General features: G+C 39.1%; 1 protein-coding gene across 4 annotated transcripts; it reads right to left on the minus strand.

Annotated features, from left to right (window-relative positions):
- Positions 1-7,207: 7,207 nt before the first annotated feature.
- On the minus strand, positions 7,208-14,142 carry LOC117693772 (olfactory receptor 10V1-like). 4 transcript variants are annotated; one of them, XM_076917625.1, is made up of 3 exons: positions 13,575-13,705; positions 10,621-10,996; positions 7,208-10,305 (listed from the first exon to the last, which is right to left on the minus strand). In XM_076917625.1, the coding sequence occupies exons 1-3, from the start codon at positions 13,678-13,680 to the stop codon at positions 9,990-9,992; spliced, it is 798 nt and encodes a 265-aa protein (XP_076773740.1). In that variant the 5' UTR covers positions 13,681-13,705; the 3' UTR covers positions 7,208-9,989. The 4 variants fall into 4 exon arrangements, with proteins under 4 accessions (XP_076773740.1, XP_076773726.1, XP_076773729.1 ...); XM_076917611.1 differs by lacking the exon at positions 13,575-13,705 and adding an exon at positions 14,066-14,142 and having other exon boundaries at positions 7,208-10,996; XM_076917614.1 differs by lacking the exon at positions 13,575-13,705 and adding an exon at positions 13,712-14,043 and having other exon boundaries at positions 7,208-10,996.
- Between the last annotated feature and the right edge of the window lie 5,596 nt (positions 14,143-19,738).

The following is a 19,738-nucleotide window of genomic DNA, read 5'->3' on the forward strand; positions in this document are numbered from 1 at the left end:
TTTCAAGGTCAGTTCATTCTAAACAGGTCCAATACATAGTGTGTAAACTGAATGAGTGCATAGTTCTCAAAGCATATTGTTAACTTGATTCTTGTTTGAGTGAAGTATGATTTGTAAAGGCATGCTATGAGGGGCCTTTCTCAGTAAAGTCACTCAAACATTTGTCCCTCTTTCTTTCCCTTGGCTCTGTGACCACAGCTCTGAGTGAGTAAGCTGCCTGCCATAGCTGAATATGCCTAGGTTTCACTGGCACATTTTTCTTCCTTTTCACTTGAGGTTCAAGGGTAAGACAGCTTTTCATAATCATGGGCCCTGAATGCCTTCACCTTCTCTTACTGGTCCCTTGCCTCTGAAAATGAACCCAATACTAACTCCTGTCCTTGGGGAATTACACACAACAGACTGTAATGCATGCCTAAAGAATTATGAAAAAGAGGAAAATTCCTGTATTTTGTTTTAAACTTTCTTATTTATTGAATTTTTTCCAGTGACTGTAACCAGTAGAAATGAAGTTCATTGTAAATTTGCATAGCATCTGCATTAATAAGTTAGACCTTCACAAATGCACACAAACATACGCACTGAATTAAGCATGAATATAATCCCACAACATTACTAATCTGCTTCCTGCAGAAGTGAAAATGGACATTGTTCTTTCTCTAATAAATCAACCTTTGTCTAAGTGTGGAGCATTATTTAAAAATATACATTGACTGAAATGCTTAGACCATATATTTCTATTTCTCACAATTCTCAAGGCCAGGAATTCCAAGTTCAAGGTAGCCATGGGTTGAGCCACAGTGTGTGCCCTTGTTCTGCATACCAAATCACTGCCTTCTGTATTTTCACATAGCAGAGAGTAAATATTAATCTTGCCACAGGGCTTTGACACCCACATCCTCATCCAAACCTTCCTCCTCAGGCCCCACTAATAGCATCACATTGCAGAGTTTAGCACCAGCATTTGGACAGGACTGGATGCAGACACTCAGTTCAAAGCATCCCATATTCCATGGCAGACAGAATACAATTGTGCACTTCACTCCCTGAGTTATCAATGCAGCCCTGCAAGGTGTCAGGAGCATCTCCAGAAGAATGCGTCTCTGCCCATACCTGTGGTGCTCCTATCTGAAGACATGCTATGACCTTTGTACATGTGACAGTCATAAAAAGATGTTGTTCCTTTCCATTGTAGAAAAAGTGGGCAAACAGTATTTGTACTGACTTCAGCTTTCCCTTTAAGTATTTATTATATTTCCATGTCCAACAAGCCAGTCCTCTTATAAGATGACCCCATGCATTCACTAAAAGTAATGTCCCCCTTCTAAAGAGTTTCACCCTGTGCTGTCAATTGATAATCACTTACCTCTGGACAGGGTTACAAAATAATAGGCATAGTGGCAGACCAGTTTTCCTCAGCACTTTCCAACAACATGCTATTTTGTGAGTAACAAAATGTCCTTTCTGTGGGCAGTAGTGGGAACACACACTCCCAACTCGCTCTGTGCAACAGATATAATGATAACACACTACTTAGATCAGGCATCTGATCTTAATGGTTAAATACAAAGGGGACAGTCAGAGACTATAAGAGACCCAGAGTCTCATCTCTCCCTTAATGATGTATTCACTTCTGTGTTCATTTATTTGTAGCCATTTCTCCAGGACTCTAAGATCTCTAAGGGAAACAACTGACTATGAGTTTTACTCATGCACACAACTGAAACCAGTGTCTGGTTCTCTATAAACATGTACCCATTCATATACTGAAGACTTACTGGGTAGCAGCTAATGAGAGAGCTCTGTAGGCAAAGGCGCTTGCCATCAGGACTAATGACCTGACTTTATTCTCCAGGTTCCACGTGGTGGAAGGAGAAAATCAACTCCCACGAGTTGCATGCATATATATGCACACATCCATGTATGTGCACAAATACAAAAAATAAATAAAAGTAAACAAAAACATTTATTGAGAGGGATTTATATGAAAATGATCACCTTTCATTTCAACACCCAGATTCTACTGGGAACACCCCTTTCGTGGGAAGAAAAATTATCTATTCTCCACGGTGTTTTAAAGTGTTAAATGCATTGAACAAAAATTCTATACTAAAGAAGATATCCCAATGAAGTAGTCTAGAGCATGAAGCCATGTGCATACATATGCAGTAACACATACACACATCCATAAATACATGCATCCATACATACGTGCATATGTACATCCTGGGACATCAGAAGTCCCAGGTTCAATTTCCAGCACCTACATGGCATTTCACAACTATCTCTAACTCCAGTTCAGCCCTCTTCTGACCTCAATAGTCTCTGATTGCACATGTCAGACAGACATACAAGCAAGCAAAATAACCATACATATAAAATAATAAATAAAATAACTTTAAAATTCCCATTTAAGATGTCTAAGACTGAAATCTTCAGTGAGTTCATCTGTCACAAAAGGGGCGCTTGCCTTTGTTCCCAATGTGCACATGTCTCTACTAACACACACATTTCTTTCTTTTTTATTACAGTGGTTTAGTTTGCTTTTGTTATAGTTTTCAAGTTGAGTTTTTGTTTGCTTGCTTGCTTCCTTGTTTGGGAAGTTGTTTTCTTTTATTTTATTTTAGACAGGAACTAAAGCACAAGCTAGCTAGTAATTCAATACGTAACCCCTAACAGTTTTGTGGAGATCAACTTTCAAAGTGCTGGTAATACCTGGACAAAAAAAGTACTACATACAGCTCATTTTTGTTTTAAGACACATATTGGCTCCAGGGTATGGTAGTGTATATCTTTAAACACAGCACTTGGGAAGCAGAGGCAAGAGGATCTCTGTGAATTCTGAGGCTGGTCTTGAACTCAAGAGTCTTATATTGGGTGCTGAAATTACATGTATGTACCACACTCCTGGAGTTACAGTATATTCCTATGAATGAATATACTTATGACATTCTCCTTAATCATAATTGTTATATAATTTGGATTTTCTCTTTTGTGTTAGCTAATAGGACACTCAAAATCAGCTTTATACTCAATAATAAAATAGTCCTTAGCTCAATGGTTTTCAACTTCTGGGTCTTGACCCCTTAGGAAGTCAAGGGACCCTTTCACAGAGGTCATCTAAGACCATCAGAATGATTCACAATAGTAGAAAATTACAGTTATGAAGTAGCAATGAATAATAATTTTATGGTTGGGGATCACCACAACATGATGAACTGTTTTTAAGGGTTGCAGCATTAGGAAGGTTGAGAACCACTGCCTTAGCCAAAAGTTATAATTAAATAGATATTTCTATTGTCTTTACTTTCATCATTACAGTTGATTTTTATTATTATTCTTAATGTTTTATTTCAAATATTCTAATTTTAAAACATTTGAGCTACAATAAGTTAAGAAATATATCTAACTATTTCCAGCTCTAGGCATCTGGGGAATGTTATTTCTCTTTAATACTTTATGCTTACCCTTATAATGACTGATACCCAACAAAGCCCAGAAACATAGCTGGTCATAATTCCTGCCTGAATTCTACAAATACAAAAAATTACTAAAATTAAAAGATAACTTACTGTTGTGGATTTTGTCTTCATCTAAGGCATTGATGAGTGAACAAAAGAATCTCCCCAGATTCACAGTGACAAGACTAAAGACACCTCATTAGCTATAGGAGGTTAAACTATACTCCAACTTATCTGTGGCTCAACACCAGAAAGACCTCGAGAGGTGTCAAGGTCAAGAACACTCATTGGGCCATTCCCAGGCCCACACAGCAGTTCACACCGGTCTCCTTCCATTCTACTACTCAGAGACTTGGCATTACATACTCAACCCAAAGCTGACTGAAGCTCAAGCTGTGGTCCTCCTAATGGCTTGGCAACCATGGAGACGAACCTCTGAGAACATGCCTTCCTCTGAGGACAGCAACACATTTCCATGTGCCAGCTCTTCCCCACTGCCCGTTCACCAGGGAAGAGCACAGGGCTTAGGGATTTGTGGTGTTGGAACTCTGGGTTGTTTCTCTGTTCTCACTCTTCAACTCATTTCTGGAGAATTTCCTGCCCACTTGATTCCACCAAGTCCCAGGAGGCTGACTTGGCTTTCGACTGGACCAGCCCCAGTAGGTCTCTGAGCATAAATAGGAATTGTTCGGGGATATGATCTTCTAAACTGGCTTAATTGCTACTAGATTTGGCTATATCTTAGTCATTGCCTTGTTTTTATTCTCTGCATGTAACACAAATGGGCAGGGCAGTCAGTCACATCATCTCTGAATGACACAGAAGATAGGATTTGGTAATCCTCCAGCAAATCCCTCTAGTTCTCTAGCATTTTTCCTACATCCCTATCATTTGATGTTAAATTCTTAGATTGTATATACTAAGAAAATACCCATCTTAAAGGCTTGAGGGAGGAAATCCATTCATTTCTTGGCAGGTAATACCATCCTTCAGTCATCTTCTGTCATATCGTCCAGAGTCAGACTCCAAGGAATTCAGAAATGGCAATGGCCATTGCATTATCCTCACCAAGAGTACTCTCTTCAAATTCTCCACTTGTTCACTGTTGTTGTTCTGTATCACCCACCATGGTAACTTCTTTTCCCAAAATCAACTTCAAACCACAGTGAACACGGTACACAAGAAGGTCCTATGTGTGTATGACTTGATATAAGCGACAGCCTATATTTCTGTCCATCCTTAAGATTTTGATCAAAACCCAGGCTTCAGTTCTTTAGGAAGGATAATTCAAGATGCTCTAGTAGTGCCTGCTATGTGGTCCAAAGGTCAGTTTCATTCCTAAGAGCAGAGACAGAGTCTAGTGAGCACTACTGAAGGCTCATAGGATGGTTCAGTGGGTAAAAACCAATAAACAGACTTTAATTCCTGAAACCTTCAGAAAGATAAATACAGTTGCTTGTATATACAATCCCAGCCTTCCTACAAGAAGTTGGGAAGTAGAGACAGGAGAATCACTTAAAAGTATCCTGGAGTATGCAGAGCAACAAAAGCAAAGGGGGACTTGCCTTGAAAAGGTGCAAAAAGAAAGTGGACTTCTGAGTGCAGAGGCAAGGGGGAGGAGGAACGGGATGAGGAACTGTGAGAGGTGGTACTGAAAGGAACAACAACTAGAATGTAAATAAGTAAAATAATTTAAATTAAAAAAAGAAAATTGACTTCCGTTCGTTGACCTCTGACTTCCACATACATGTCATGGCATTCATACCTACCTGCTTTAATGTGCACTGATTTTACACACACACACAAAATGATGATGAGAATAATAATTGATAATAAATTATTTTAAAATACTAGATAAACTATTTTAAAAGAATACTAAATTTCACAACAAAATAATCCTTTTATTTCTGGATTTTTGTTATTTTGTTTTATTGTTGTTGTTGTTCTTGTTATAGTTGTTGTTCAGTATGTGTGTGATGTTTGTACGTGTGTGTGTGTGTATGAGTGCAAACATGGATACCATGGTGCACATGTGGAGGTAAGAGGACAACTTTTTTGAGCCATTTCTCTCCTTCCACTCTAGGTTTCAGGGATCTAAGATTATCAGACGGACTCAGCAAGTGCCTTACTGGCAGAGCCAACTCATTGATACATATTATTCTCTTTGGAACTTTTTAGTTCCCAGAGGAAACTTGAGAACCAATCAAACCAATCTACTGCCATTTCCCAAGTCTTATTTGCTTATTATCATACAACCTTTTCTCTGAGTATCCAAGAAAAATGTTTTCTTTGTGTTAAGATAACAGATGCTAAAGAAAGTTTTCTTATAACCAAATATTTTAGGAAATTCCCCTCTAGAACTTCTAAGGTATGTGTTGTAAGTCCTTAAATACAAAGTGGATTATTCATTTTCCCACCTTCACCACAGAGTTTATTTTCTTCCACGTCATATAAAAAAAGTTGGTCTTTTCTAGGATTTTAAGAAATTCTAATTTATACTATAGTAGGGGAATAGTGCAGTTCCTCATGGTATTTTAGCAATATTTAAGAATTCTGAGCTCTTAGTGCCACCGTAACATAGTAGAATGACCATTTTAACTTTCTTTAATCTATCCTTAGAAATGTAAATAAAGACGTGAGGATACAGCTCCATTAGTAGAGTGCTTGTCTAGTGTGCCCTAAACCCTGGGTTCAATCCCAAGCACCACATAAACTGGATCCCCAGGACTCTACTGGGGAGATGGACATAGGAAGGGACAAAGTTCGAGGTCATCCTCTGCTACCTAGAGAGTTAGAGGACAGTATGGAATACATGAGTCCTGTCTAACAAATGTAAATAAATTTTTGGAACATCAAGAACTGGGTCTCATTTCTAGGGGAAAACAGAATCACATGAGACCTGATTGCTTGAGATCATATACTGCAGTAACATAGAACTTCCTGTCTATGACATCACTTGATTGTTCTTTCTGCTGACCTCACAGACAGATCACTTTAAAAGTTTTTTTTACCTGTAAAGGAAAAAAAGAAACACATAGTAACAAAGAATAGCAACAATTCCTGAAACTTAGAAGTCTTTCTTCTAAGATTCTTAGATTCTTCTTAGATTCTTGCCTTCTGTACAGTGGGTATAACTCAATTGACTTCATACAGAAAGATTCATTGTATTCTGAGCAACAAGAATCTTGTAATTCGGGCTAGAGAGGAGACTCCTCAGTCAAGAGCATTTACTGCATTTGCAGAAAACCAGGTCTAGCAGCCAGCACCCACATGGTGGTTCATAATGATCTGCAGCTCCAGTTCCAAGGGAACCATCACCTACTTCTGACCTCCACAAGCACAAATTACAAATGAAGTGCACATACACAGATTCAGGCAAAATGCCCAAACACATAAAATAGAAGTAAATAAAAAAACCAAAAGGATTTTGCAATTTCTTTCTTTTCCAAGAGCATCCTTAGGCTCTTTATTTCCCAGTCTATAAGGGATTCAACAGAGGGGTGATAAATGTGTAACCCACAGAAATCACCTGGCCCTTCCCTGGAAAGTTGCTGGTGTCAAGACTCGATACCAGGAGGTTGGTGCATCTGTACTGGAGAACTCTATTCTTCTGGGTGGATGGTGGAAGAGTGTGCCTCCCATTGCACAGTATGTATTAGGGTGACAAAAAAAGATAATGACACAGATAACATGAAGAGACAAGGATAGTGAGGGTAATAGCACTGTACTTATAATTTACTTGATAATTTCATGTTTATAAACTTCCTTTTTTATTTCATTTTAGTTTACACAACGTTGTTGGTTAAATTTATACACACATACAACAAACATTCATATTTCAACATTTGGACAGAAATTGTATCCTGGAGTTTTCTCTTCTCTTTTGCTATGGTCACAAATATGTCAGCAGAACTATTTGTGGAGCACTTCCCGAGAGAGATGCTGTCACATTCAACTTTAATAGTTTAGCCTTATTTTCCTAAAATCTATTTAGAAAACTTTTCATTGATTGTGAACCATAGCTGGACTGATCGTAATTAGCCTTAGCCTGAGTTAAAAATTAATCCCAGAAAATTCATTTTCTCTTAAAGCCATTGGCTCTGGGATAAGATGGTGTTGACTTACTAGATATGACATGTTTGAAGAATTATTTAACCTCTCCACACCATGGATATTTATGTGTAACATGAGAGCGAGTTTGTGATAACCAAATGAGCTAGCACTTACTTAGATAGCTAAGATATTGTCACATACATAAATAAATGCTCAATGGATATCAGCTAATGTTATGAATGTTGGTGTCTTGTTACATATTGAAATCTGTGGGAAATGATCCTTTCAAATCTAAGTGCTACCCAAGAAAAAAACTTTATGTCTCCATATAATTGTTTACTGTTAGGTGAATGCTAGTATCTTTAAATTCAATCATAGTTTATTATTTCCATTGGCTGCTAGGAAACCTAAAGACATGTAGGCAGGCACTCTCAAAACTGCAGAAACATACTTCTAGACAATGTTACTATTGAGTTCTTTAAAAATCCTGCTTGAATTTTCACTTTAACTTTTGTAGAAGTGTTTTTAAGCTACTTCAAATCTTGTCTGAAAAGCTATTAAGAATATAGTACCCTAAAATAGAATTCATTAATTTCAACAAATAACATGGCTAGCGATAAACTACTCATTGGATGTCCTCTTCATTAGAGTTAATGAAAATAATTGTGTGAAGCCCTGTGCTTCGTGATGTTTTCACCTGGCCATGAACCTAGGAATTCTTGCAATTGGGTTTTCATATTGTTCTTCTCTGTTCCCCTCCTGACTTAATGTGTTGCACATCAGAGAAGAGATAGAAGGTCTGTTAGCATCTATGGCAATGTTTTTACAACATCAAGAAAAGAGTGGAGTGATGGCAGGAGAGATGGCTCAGAGATTAAGGACACTTGCTGCTCTTGCGGAAGATCCAGGTTCAGATCCCAGCATTAATGTCAGGAACTCATAACGGCCTGTAAGTACAGCTCCAGGAGCTTCAGTACCCTCTTCTGGTCTCTGGGAGCTCATGTACTCATGGAGCATAAACATACATACACATAAATTTAAAATAAAGTCAAATAAAAAGAGTGGTTCCTTTACTGTTTTGTGTATTATGGTGTATATGCACATATATGTGCAGGCATGAAGACCCATCCATACAGACTGAGGCCAAAAGATGGCATCGACTGTCCTGTTCTACAAACTTTCCACTTTATACCCTTGAGACCAGGCCTTTCTCTGAACCTGAAGCTGGGCTGGCAGCAAAGCCCCAGTGAGCCACCTGACTACTCCCCACCCACTACAAGCATAGAACTGCAGGCACTCACAGCCATGCCTGGCTTTTTATGTAGGTACTTGGGTCTCAAATCCACATTCCCATAGTTTCACAGCAAGCACTTTTACCCATTGATCCATCTCTTCTCCCACCCCATTCTCTTTTTAAAAAGATACCCTGAAAGTATCTTTCTGTGTTCCCAACCCTCCATCTAACCCTCTCCATTAGTCTCCTAAGCTTGACATATTCTTGCTTCAGATTGGACTAAGGGCAATGGGAACTTTGTCTGGCTCCAAAGATTAGGTAGACAGAAAGACAGACAAACAGACAGACATTATTACTATCTACTTTTAATGTGAAGGAAATATTAAGGGTTGGAGAGAAGACTCAGCAAAGGGCACTTGTTGCTCTTGAAGAGGATCCAGCTCCCACTCCCAGCAGCCACATGGAGGCTCACAATCATCTGTAACTCCAGTTTCAGGAGATCTGACATCTTCTTCTGACCTCCTTGAGCACCAGGCACACACATGGTGTACATATATGCATGCGTACAAAACACTCATACCTGTGCCAGAACTAAGGACAAAGGGACAAAGAGCAAACTAGTAAAGTAAATAAACAGAGGGAAGATTAGGACTCAACTTTGTTTGCTGGATCCTTGGGCCCTTACTATCCTTTGCAATGTGCAAGAAAAAAAGTGCAAAGAATAATTCATTTCTTCTGTCTCAAAGGAACCCTGTGAGCTTCATTACAAGGTTAATACCATGACATATTAAACTCAATTTTATAGAAAGAAAAATGATTTAGTTTTTAAAAAATGGTCACTCTCAGATAGTGCCATTCAGCAAGATGGTGTGAGGAAGTGAGGTTTCAGGAGACATTTAATACCAACAAGGAAAGTCAAAGAAGCATTTCTGCATGGAGGTGGACTGGTGTCTACAAGGCTTTAAAATGTAACAGAATGACCACCGTCTATCACCTGCTGTCACCGATCTTATTCATTTGTTTCCTCTTTTCCTCTCTGAGTTTCTTCTCCCAGCCCTTATTCTAAGTCTTGTGGTAGAAAAGAAGGCTGGCTGCTTAAGGCAGCATGAGTCAATCCAGGACTCAGTCATTAAAAATCTAACAGAAATAGGGGTGACGATGAGCACTTCATAGACCCAGGTAGCCACGAGTGCAACTACTGCTCCATTCTCACGGCCTATTCATTATGAGTTTCCTTTCCATCAGACTGTATTCCCCCTTGTTCGGTGAATAGTTTCCCCAGGAAGGAATCTTTCTGGCTTTCTGAACCAGAACATTCTTGCCAAAAGTCTTTTTATCGCCTCGGTCACCTCTTGGTTTCTTAAACTGTAGATTAAGGGATTCAGCAATGGGGAGAAGAAGGTATAGACAACAGATACTGCCCGGCCTTCTTCCGGGGAATAGCTGGAACTAGGGCGAAGGTAGATGAGGGTGCAACATCCATACTGCAGGACAACCACGAGGAGATGTGAGGAGCAGGTAGAAAAAGCCCGACGTTTCCCCTCTGCTGACGTCATCCTTAGGATGGTAGCCACAATGCAACCATAGGAGAGACATATAAGGAGAAAAGGAATGGCCACTGCAGCCACACTGATGGCAAAGAGAGCTGCCTGGTGTGTATGGGTATCTGTACAGGCCAGGCGCATGACTGCAGGCATGTCACAGAAGAAGTGGTAGATTTCATTGTGGCCACAGAACGGGAGGTGGCAGATCAGAATGGTCAGAGGCAGTGACAAAAGAAATCCCAGCCCCAGAGAACCTAAAGCCATCTGCCCACACAGCTGCCAACTCATAATGAGGCTGTAATGCAATGGATGACAAATGGCCACATACCTGTCATAAGCCATGATGGCCAGCAGGACACAGTCAGATCCTCCAAGAAGGATGAAGAAAAACATCTGGGCCCCACAGCTGGGTAGAGATATAAGCATCTTCCCCATGGAGAGGATGCTAGCCAGAGTCAGTGGAGCAATGTTGGTGGAATAGCCAAGCTCTAATGTGGCCAAAACAAAAAGGAAGAAATACATTGGGGTATGAAGGGAGTGATCCTGCCAGACTGTGAGCCCAATGGTGAGGTTTCCAATAAGGCTTCCTAGATACAGCAGCAAGAAGCCCACAAACACTAGAGAAGCCACTGTGGAGTTGGTTGAAAAGGGGCGGAAGTAGAAATATACCACTCCTGTCTGATTTTCCTCCTCCATCATCAGACCTAGTACAAGGAAAAGAATCAAGGGTAAAGTTACTGTCCCATGTCACTAAGCTATATTAAAACCACAGTCTGCAGTTATTCAAGTGCTTATTCTCCGGGCCTCCAACCCCAACTATCTCTGTGAATTAGAGATATATAGACTCCATCATTTTCACTGTAAAACTCAGAAATATATGACACCCACTTTAGAGTGCTGGTGAAAATTGAACAAGATTCTATGACTACAAGCACAGAGACCAATGCCAGGCGTGCGTGAAGTTCTCAATATGTGTTTCCTTGTCATGTTCATGCTGTTCCTGACAATCATCCCTCTTCTTTTGGAGCGAAGCTTTCTCACAGCCTCATGCCTTTTTGTTTCTATGACTATATTCATCTCTAAAGATGCATGTGATTCCCACACCAAGCTCAGAAGGCAAGCTACACAAGCCTGCCCTTTATGCATTCTGCAAATGTGAGTATTCAGAGCCCAGATCAACAAAATAGGATACATTTTTACCTATGTAACCCTTTAACATTTGGAATTCTGATTTTTTTTAAATCTTGAACAATTCAATTTCACAGTTGCATTGTGCCAAATGTCAACCTTACAGTTGCTTCATCTTCTTTCACCTCTTTATCATTGTTCCAATGACATCTGCCTTACAAAGGATCTCCAAACTCCTTGTACAGGGCCCACTCCCTCACCTACCTTGATATCATAGGCCCAATGTACCCTCTTTTAAATGCTTTCTAAACTGTGTTGGTCAATTCTGGGAGTCTTAAAAAATAGCTTCTTATTCTTGCATTATCAATCCAAATATTAAATCTTGACTCACAAAACAGTTTTATACGTGAAAATGGAGTTCTTTGATGAGGTACAACTTCAAGAAGTAACATTTAAAAATTCCCATTGCCCTGGTCACCAGCTGTGCCTCTCCTGGCACTTCAGTGTTTCTGAATGTGACTTAGCTGCAGTATAGACTCACAGACCTGTGCACACATTTCCCTGTGATTGTGGTTAACCTTTTCAGTTGGATGAAACTGGTTAAATTAGCACTAGAATGGTCTTTCCCTTGATGTTTGCAGAGGATACTCAGAAAGACCAAGGTAAGAACACTATTCTGCTAAAAGAGAAGGATGAGATCAAAGAGCAAAGTTTGTGCTAGTTTGATAACCAACGTAGCCTAAGCTTCAATATGGTGTTTGGCTTTCCTTTGTTTTCATGATGATCACACTGCTGGAGGAGAAGTCATTTCCTTTGGGAGTGTGACCACCAATAAACTAGGTTGCTTCTGCTCATGTAGCCAATGCTAACTGAAAAGAGGACATAAAGGCGAGAAGAATGCGGGGTACATGGGGGAGTCCTGGGTGGAAAGTGAGGGGGAACTGGGGATGTATATGATCAAGATACATTATGTGCATGTGTATGTATGAAATTCTCAAAGAATAAGCAACAATATTAATAAATAAATGTGATTCTTCGTGTTGGAAACTCTGTGGAGAAATTAATACTTAAAAGCTAGTTGCTAGAGAAGCAGAGGGCTTGAAGCTTTCGAAAAAAGTTGGTTTTATTTTTTATCAACTCATAGAGAAATAGGTTTCATTGTAACAATTTTTAAATAAACTTTGTTTTCATTATCTCTAATAATATCTTGAAATGCTCTATTTTATCAAAATATTGAGAAATTTACAAGCTATGCAATGCTCATATAAGTGTTCTTTATACCACCTTTTACTGAGTATAAGTTAAAAATATCCCAAACCAAAAATTACCATTTTTAATCAAATTTATTCTAAATGAATCTAAAACAATGACATCATTTTAATAGAAAATAATGAAAACAAATTAATATCAAATACTAGATTAAGCCCATGCAATATAATTGAAACTATATTTATAAAGATGATGCATTAACATCAAAACATTTGTTATATAAAGCAAATAAGAAGCAGTACAAGAGACTGATTTCCACAGTGCCACTAGAATCCAGAGTTTAAGTAGTGAACAGCAATACTCAATTTAACTGATTATAGACATAGTGTAACTAAAAACCAAAACAAGATCTAGACAGCTGTTGCACACTGTGTGCTTGATCAACACACCTCCTCACTTCACCTCATTCCCTTTTGAGTCATCCCTTTTGTGTACCTGTTGGTCTCCCTGGCTCACGATAGACAGATAGATGATAGATAGATGATTGAGAGAGAGAGAGAGAGAGAGAGAGAGAGAGAGAGAGAGAGATGAAATTCTAGCTTCCTTGACGACAGCTTTTCTTTGTACTTATACATACTCACAGACTGTTTGCATATAATAAATAAAATGCAACTTTCTCTTAAGAGCTATGCCAGCTCAACAAGAGCTAACAAGAAAAGGTGAAGAATAATAGCTAACATGAGCTGAGTGTCTGGTGATGTTTCGTGTATTGAGAAGAGTTGTGACAAGTGTTTGTTGGATGTTTGGCACTAGTCTATGTACTTTCTATTAATTAAGTCATTTCTTTTTCATAGTAAACTGACAAGGAAGGTACTGTTACCCTCACTTTACAGATAAACACAAAACCCACATCCTGACTCTAGCCAAGAGGTTGTGTACGCTTACCCATTGCTCCACGTTGACTTGCCACAGCCATGTCCTCATATCTGTCAGATTTTTGGCTTTCTGTTTTACATACATGGACTTGGAGGAAAATAATAATTTGCCACATATTATCTATAGGAGAAAACCATGTCACCTACCAGTTGAGAGCAAGAAATCTTTTTTTTTTTCTGTTTTTGTTTTGTTTGTTTGAGACAGGTTTCTCTCTGGTTGTCCTGAAATTCTCTGTGTAGACCAGGCTGGTCTCAAACTCACAGAGATCTGCCTGTCTCTGTCTACCAAGTGCTGGGACTAAAGGCAGGTGCCACCACCACCCAGCTGAAATCCTTTTTTCTTAAGTGCACCTAGCATAAAACCATAGATCATTTTAATATGTGATAAGAAACATAAGAACTCTGATTGTTGTCATCTTTATTGCCCAATTGAGACAGAGGGAAGGTGAGACAGAATCTATTATCACATAAACTCTTTTCTAAACAAAAGGTAAAGCTTACCTCAAGCTGATGAAAAATCACAAGAACATTAAGTTATCAGGTGGCTTTTTGTGCATTTCCTCCCCCAAGAGCCTTGGACATCTATCATCTCAGGGACCAGGGAAACGGACCAATGAACTCATTGAGACTCCAGAGATGTCTCTCTGGGGTATGGTGAAGAATGATGTTACCCACATTGAGTCTCTTCGTGGGAATCCCCAATGAGTTCATTTATTTAGCAGTTACCTACTGAGCACCTACCACCTTTATGGTTTTTGTACTGTTCTCTGGACTAGAGATATAGAAGTAAGAAAACAAAATATTTCTTGATTTGATGAAGGTTATATCCAAACGAGAGAGAGAGCAGATGATAAGAGAAATACAAGGAAACAATATAATCATAGGTGATGTGTGACTGTGAAAAATAAAGCAGGACAATAACATGGAGAGTGATGGGTGTGGGAAGTGGGCAAATGTAACCTGAGTTGAGGCGACTCTGTCTAGGAATATGACCTTTAAACAGAGACCTAAAATGATATAAAAGATCCAAGAGGGTGCATCCTGAGAAAGAAAACAACTTGTGTAGTGGTCTAAGGCAGGGATTGTTGGTGGTCTAATGAGTCCCAGGAAGTGAAAAAAGAGATATAGAAGTGCAAGCAATCTCAAGAGATGAAAGGGAGGAGGGTCCCAAGATGGCTCAGAAGGTAAAAGCATTTGCGTCCAAGTCTGATGACCTGAGTCTCCCGCAATCCACAGTTCCTCAGAATGCCAAGTGGCACACACATCATGCAGAGCCTGATGTTTGTTCTCTCCTATCCTATGGGTTCTGGGAATCAAACTCAGGTTGAAAAGCTTGACAACAAGTGTCTTTACTTACTCAGTCATCTCACCTGCTATGTGTAGATCTGTCTTTTTTCTTTGTTTTCCTTTGTGGTTAAGTAATTTTCTCTAATAGTGTGCTTTTTGATTGATTTTGGTTTTCATTTTGGCTTGGTTGGCTGGTTGGTTGCTTGTTTGCTTGCTTGCTTGCTTATTCTAATGTGTATAGGTGTTTTATCTGCATGTATGTATGTGTGCCATATGCATGTTTGGTACCTGGAATGCCAGAAGACAGTGCCAGGTCCCCTGAAATGAGAGTTACAGATAGTTGTAGGTCACTAAGTGGGTGCTGGCAGTTGAAACCTGGGTTTTCGGCAAAAAGCAACCAGTATTCTTAACCTCTGAGCCAGCGCTTTAATTCCTTTCTTTTTGGTTATTTTATATATTGCAGGTGTCTATTCTCATCTCATAGTCAGAACAGGTTAATTTCAACTCTGATCACAAAGAGATTATACTTTTTCTCTACTCCTCCTTCAGCATTTTGAGTTTTTACTGTCACTGTTTACATCTTTTAATATTACACATCATTTAACAACTTGTGTTATTTTTTTAAATTTTTGTTTCATTGCCTTAATATTAATTATATAATTTAGGCATGCCTTGCATAGCACAAGATTGTTCTACATTTGACCATTTGCCTTCCACACAGTTTTACATGTTTAGATGTATTTGTGTTGTCAGTGTCCTTTTCTTTCGGCTTGATGACCTACCTGGGGTACTTCTCATGACAAAGGTTGAGTAGTGGTGCGTTCCTAAGCGCTTGTTGGTCAACAAAAGTCTTCGTCTCTCCTTCATTTCTGAAGAACACTTTTCTGGATACAATGTTTTTACATGACACAGCTTCTTGTAATCTTTAACATTTTGAAAATGTTACCTCATTTTTATCATGACCTAGAAGTTCTATGCTAAGAAGCCTACCGCCACACATGTTAAAACTCCTTCATGAATTATTTCATTCCTGTCTTGTGTGTTTTCTTTGAAAGTTTGACTGAATCTTATTGAAGATTTTTCAGCACTTAGATATTTATATAAACTCCTGGATTTGAATTTTTAGCTATTACATGTGTAAACATTTTCCTGTGTCTTTGGTCCCTCTTTAACAGCAGTAACTTCAATTTTTATCTTTTAATTCTGTCCAATAAATCTGGAATCTTTGCCATCACACTTCATTCATTTTTTTTCTTATTTCTCTATTGATGGATATTTTCAAATAATGTATTTTCCAGCTCACAGATTCTATCTTCTACTTGATCATTTGTAATTGATGTTTCTTATTGAACTTTTTATTTTGTTCATCACATTTTTCATCTGTAGAATTTCTATTTTGTTTTTGTTTTGTTTTGTTTTGTTTTTCGAGACAGGGTTTCTCTGTGTAGCCCTGGCTGTCCTGGAACTCACTCTGTAGACCAGGCTAGCCTCGAACTCAGAAATCCGCCTGCCTCTGCTTCCAAAGTGCTGGGATTAAAGCCATGCGCCACCACCGCCTGGCTAGAATTTCTATTTTATTTCTAATTATTTCAATCTTTGTTAAATTTCTTTAATAATTTTTAAATTACTTATTGTATTTCCCCAAAATCTGCTGAAACACCATAAAGTAGCCATTTTGAATTCTTTATCAAGCTCTTCATTAATCTCTGTTACCTTAAAGTCAATCAGTAGAACTTTATTTGATCAATTTCAAGAAAAGTAGAGTTAGAGGACTGGTGGAACAAAAAGGGACATTAGGGAGCAAAAAGAGTGAAGGGTGACACAGCATAGAGGAGTCTGCTCGAAGTATATTATATAGTTAATAAAAAGGCATGATGGAACCCAAAATTTAAAAAAAAATTCTAAAAGACTCTCCAATGAAATACATATTTTTAGCAATTCCAAGATAAATTCTTTATTCTCAGGTTAGCACATTCTGATGGATTTCTCTGACTTTCTTTCACTATCCTTGCCATCCTTGCTGTCATTCAGTCAAGACTTTTTTCAGTCCTACAGTCCATGGCAGGGAGTTTAGCCTTAGTCACAACTTTTGGGATTTTCTGAGCAATTTTCTTGCCTCTGTGTTGTTAAAGTTAGATTTCCATTAGGAAAAGTAAATCTGGTGAACAACTAGCATCTTCCTAACCATTAACTATCTATCTCTGTCTCTATCTCTATATCTCATTTACAGTTTTTTATTGGATATTTTATTTACATTTCAGATGTTATCCCCTTACCCCATTTCTCCCCCCGCCAGCCCAGGAACCCCCTATCCCATCCCCCTCCTCCTGCTTCTATGAGTATGTGCCCCCACCTACCCCCTACTCCCACCTCCCCACCCTCGAATTCCCCCACACTCAGTGTCCAGCCTTCATGAGACCAAGGATCTCCTCTCCCACCTATGCCTGCAAGGCCATATGGTCTAAGAGCAAGAATTGACAAATGGGACCTCATAAAATTGCAAAGCTTCTGTAAGGCAAAGGACACTGTCAATAGGACAAAAAGGCGACCAACAGATTGGGAAAAGATTTTTACCAATCCTACATCCGATAGAGAGCTAATATCCAATATATACAAAGAACTCAAGAAATTAGACTCCAGACAACCAAATAACCCTATTAAAAATGGGGTAGAGAGCTAAACAAAAAATTCTCAACTGAGGAAACTCGAATGGCCAAGAAGTACCTTAAGAAATGTTCAACATCCTTAACCATCAGGGAAATGCAAATCAAAACAACCCTGAGATTCCACCTCCCACCAGTGAGAATGGCTAAGATCAAAAACTCAGGTGATAGTAGATGCTGGAGAGGATGTGGAGAAAGAGGAACACTCCTTCATTGTTGGAGGGTCTACCACGCATACCCTCTAACACGCATCCCCCGAGACTTTACCATCCGTGGAATATAAAACACGAGTCGGGTGTATCTGCAGAACGAGGACTTTTACTCTTTATCACACACGTGGGAAAACGCGGAAGGGGTGAGCTGAGGAAGGGGCTTGGCTTAAATACAGTCTAGAGTGACATATTCACTTCTGATTGGCTGTTCGCTCACCACCCAACATTCAGTGACTATGGCACGCCTCTCTGCCTAGCAACTGCGCAGATCAATGTAGCGCCAACTTGGGGTGGCAGATTATATTGCGGCTCCTAACAGGAGGGATTGCAAGATGGTGCAACCACTCTGGAAATCAGTCTGGTGGTTCCTCAGAAAATTGAACATAGCATTACCTGAGGACCCAGCTATACCACTCCTGGGCATATACCCAGAAGATGCTCCAACATATAACAAGAACATATGCTCCACTATGTTCATAGCAGCCTTATTTATAATAGCCAGAAGCTGGAAAGAACCCAGATGTCCTTCAACAGAGGAATGGATACAAAAATTGTGGTACATTTACACAATGGAATATTACTCAGCTATTAAAAACAATGAATTTGAGAAATTCTTAGGTAAATGGATGGAACTAGAAAATATCATCTGAGTGAGGTAACCCAATCACAAAAGAACACACATGGTATTTACTCACTGATAAGCGGATATTAGCCCAAAAGCTTGGAATAGCCAAGACTCAACACACAGACCACATGAAGCTCATGAAGGAAGCCCAAGTGTGGGTGCTTCGGTCCTTCTTAGAAGGAGTAACAAAGTACTCAAGGGAGCAAATATGGAGACAAAGTGTGGGACAGAAACTGAAGGAGGGGCCTTCAGTTTCTATCCCATGTGCAGACACCAAAAGTAGACGCTGATGTGGATGTCAGGACATGCTGACAAGAGCCTGATATAGCTGTCTCCTTAGAGGTCTGCAAGAGTCTGACATATTCTGAGGCAGATGCTCACAGCTAACCATTGATCTGATCAAGGGGTTCCCAATGAAGAAATTAGAGAGAAAACTGAAGAAGCTGAAGGGGTTTGTGGTCCCATGAGGAGAGCAACAATACAACCAACCAGAGCTCCCAGAGTCTAAACCGCCAGCCTGGGAGCACATAGGGAGGGACCCATGGCTCTAGCATGTACAAATTTATATAAGGAATTCATAAAAAGGAAAATGTGAGTGGTTCAGATGCATTGAAAAAGCTAGAATGCTTAATGAATAGAAAAAAATATTTCATCCACTGTGTGCAACCATCAAGTAGCGATTCCCTAACCTAAAAGATGCCTGTGCCCTGAAGTTTATGTAGTTCGATCTTATCTACCAAGACTTGTTGCTTCCAGATTATATCACAGTGATAATGAAATCAAAGTGAAGCATTCTGAAGTTAGACAGCTTGTAATAGGTATTTGATGGATACAGAAGTAGAGTAGCAAGGAACAGTAAAGAGCTGAAACGTAGAACAAGGAGAAGATTAAAAGGGGTTGATATTTTAATAGCATACACAGATGTCCAGCTTACAGTGATGTTATCCTAATAAACCTAACACAAGTTGAAAATACCATGTCACAATGAATGTAATACATCTAGCTCCCTTAAACACATTCAGAATATGTACTTTACCCTACAGTTTGACAAAAATCATTTATTGTAAAAACTATTCTGTAGTGAAGCTTTGACTGTCCATACAATATATTGAATACAGTATTTTAAAGAATACAGAATCAGCTGCTTTTCTTTGGAATCTTGGAATGATATCAAGCTGTTGGAAGTCATGGGTTCCAGTGTGGTAGTTATTGTTATAGACCTCTTATCCCTCATGCCTTTGTGTGATACTCAGAGAAGTTGAATTTATATGTCAGATCTCATGAATGTTTTTCCTCAAGGTTTGGACCTGTATCTGACAACTATTCTCTAGAACTATTTTCTTTGAAGTCTTTATTCCCTGTCCTCCTATTTCATTTCCCATTGTGG

The sequence above is a fragment of the Arvicanthis niloticus genome, chromosome 1, assembly GCF_011762505.2.
Source record: "Arvicanthis niloticus isolate mArvNil1 chromosome 1, mArvNil1.pat.X, whole genome shotgun sequence".
NCBI lineage: Eukaryota > Metazoa > Chordata > Mammalia > Rodentia > Muridae > Arvicanthis > Arvicanthis niloticus.

Coding starts and splice junctions, on each gene's coding strand:
- LOC117693772 (XM_076917607.1), bottom strand. CDS start 13,680: ATGTGGCAAATTATTATTTTCCTCCAAGTCCATGTATGTAAAACAGAA. Junction 10,997..13,574: donor AAGTCAACGTGGAGCAATGG/GTAAGCGTACAC, acceptor TCCTTGTACTAG/GTCTGATGATGGAGGAGGAA.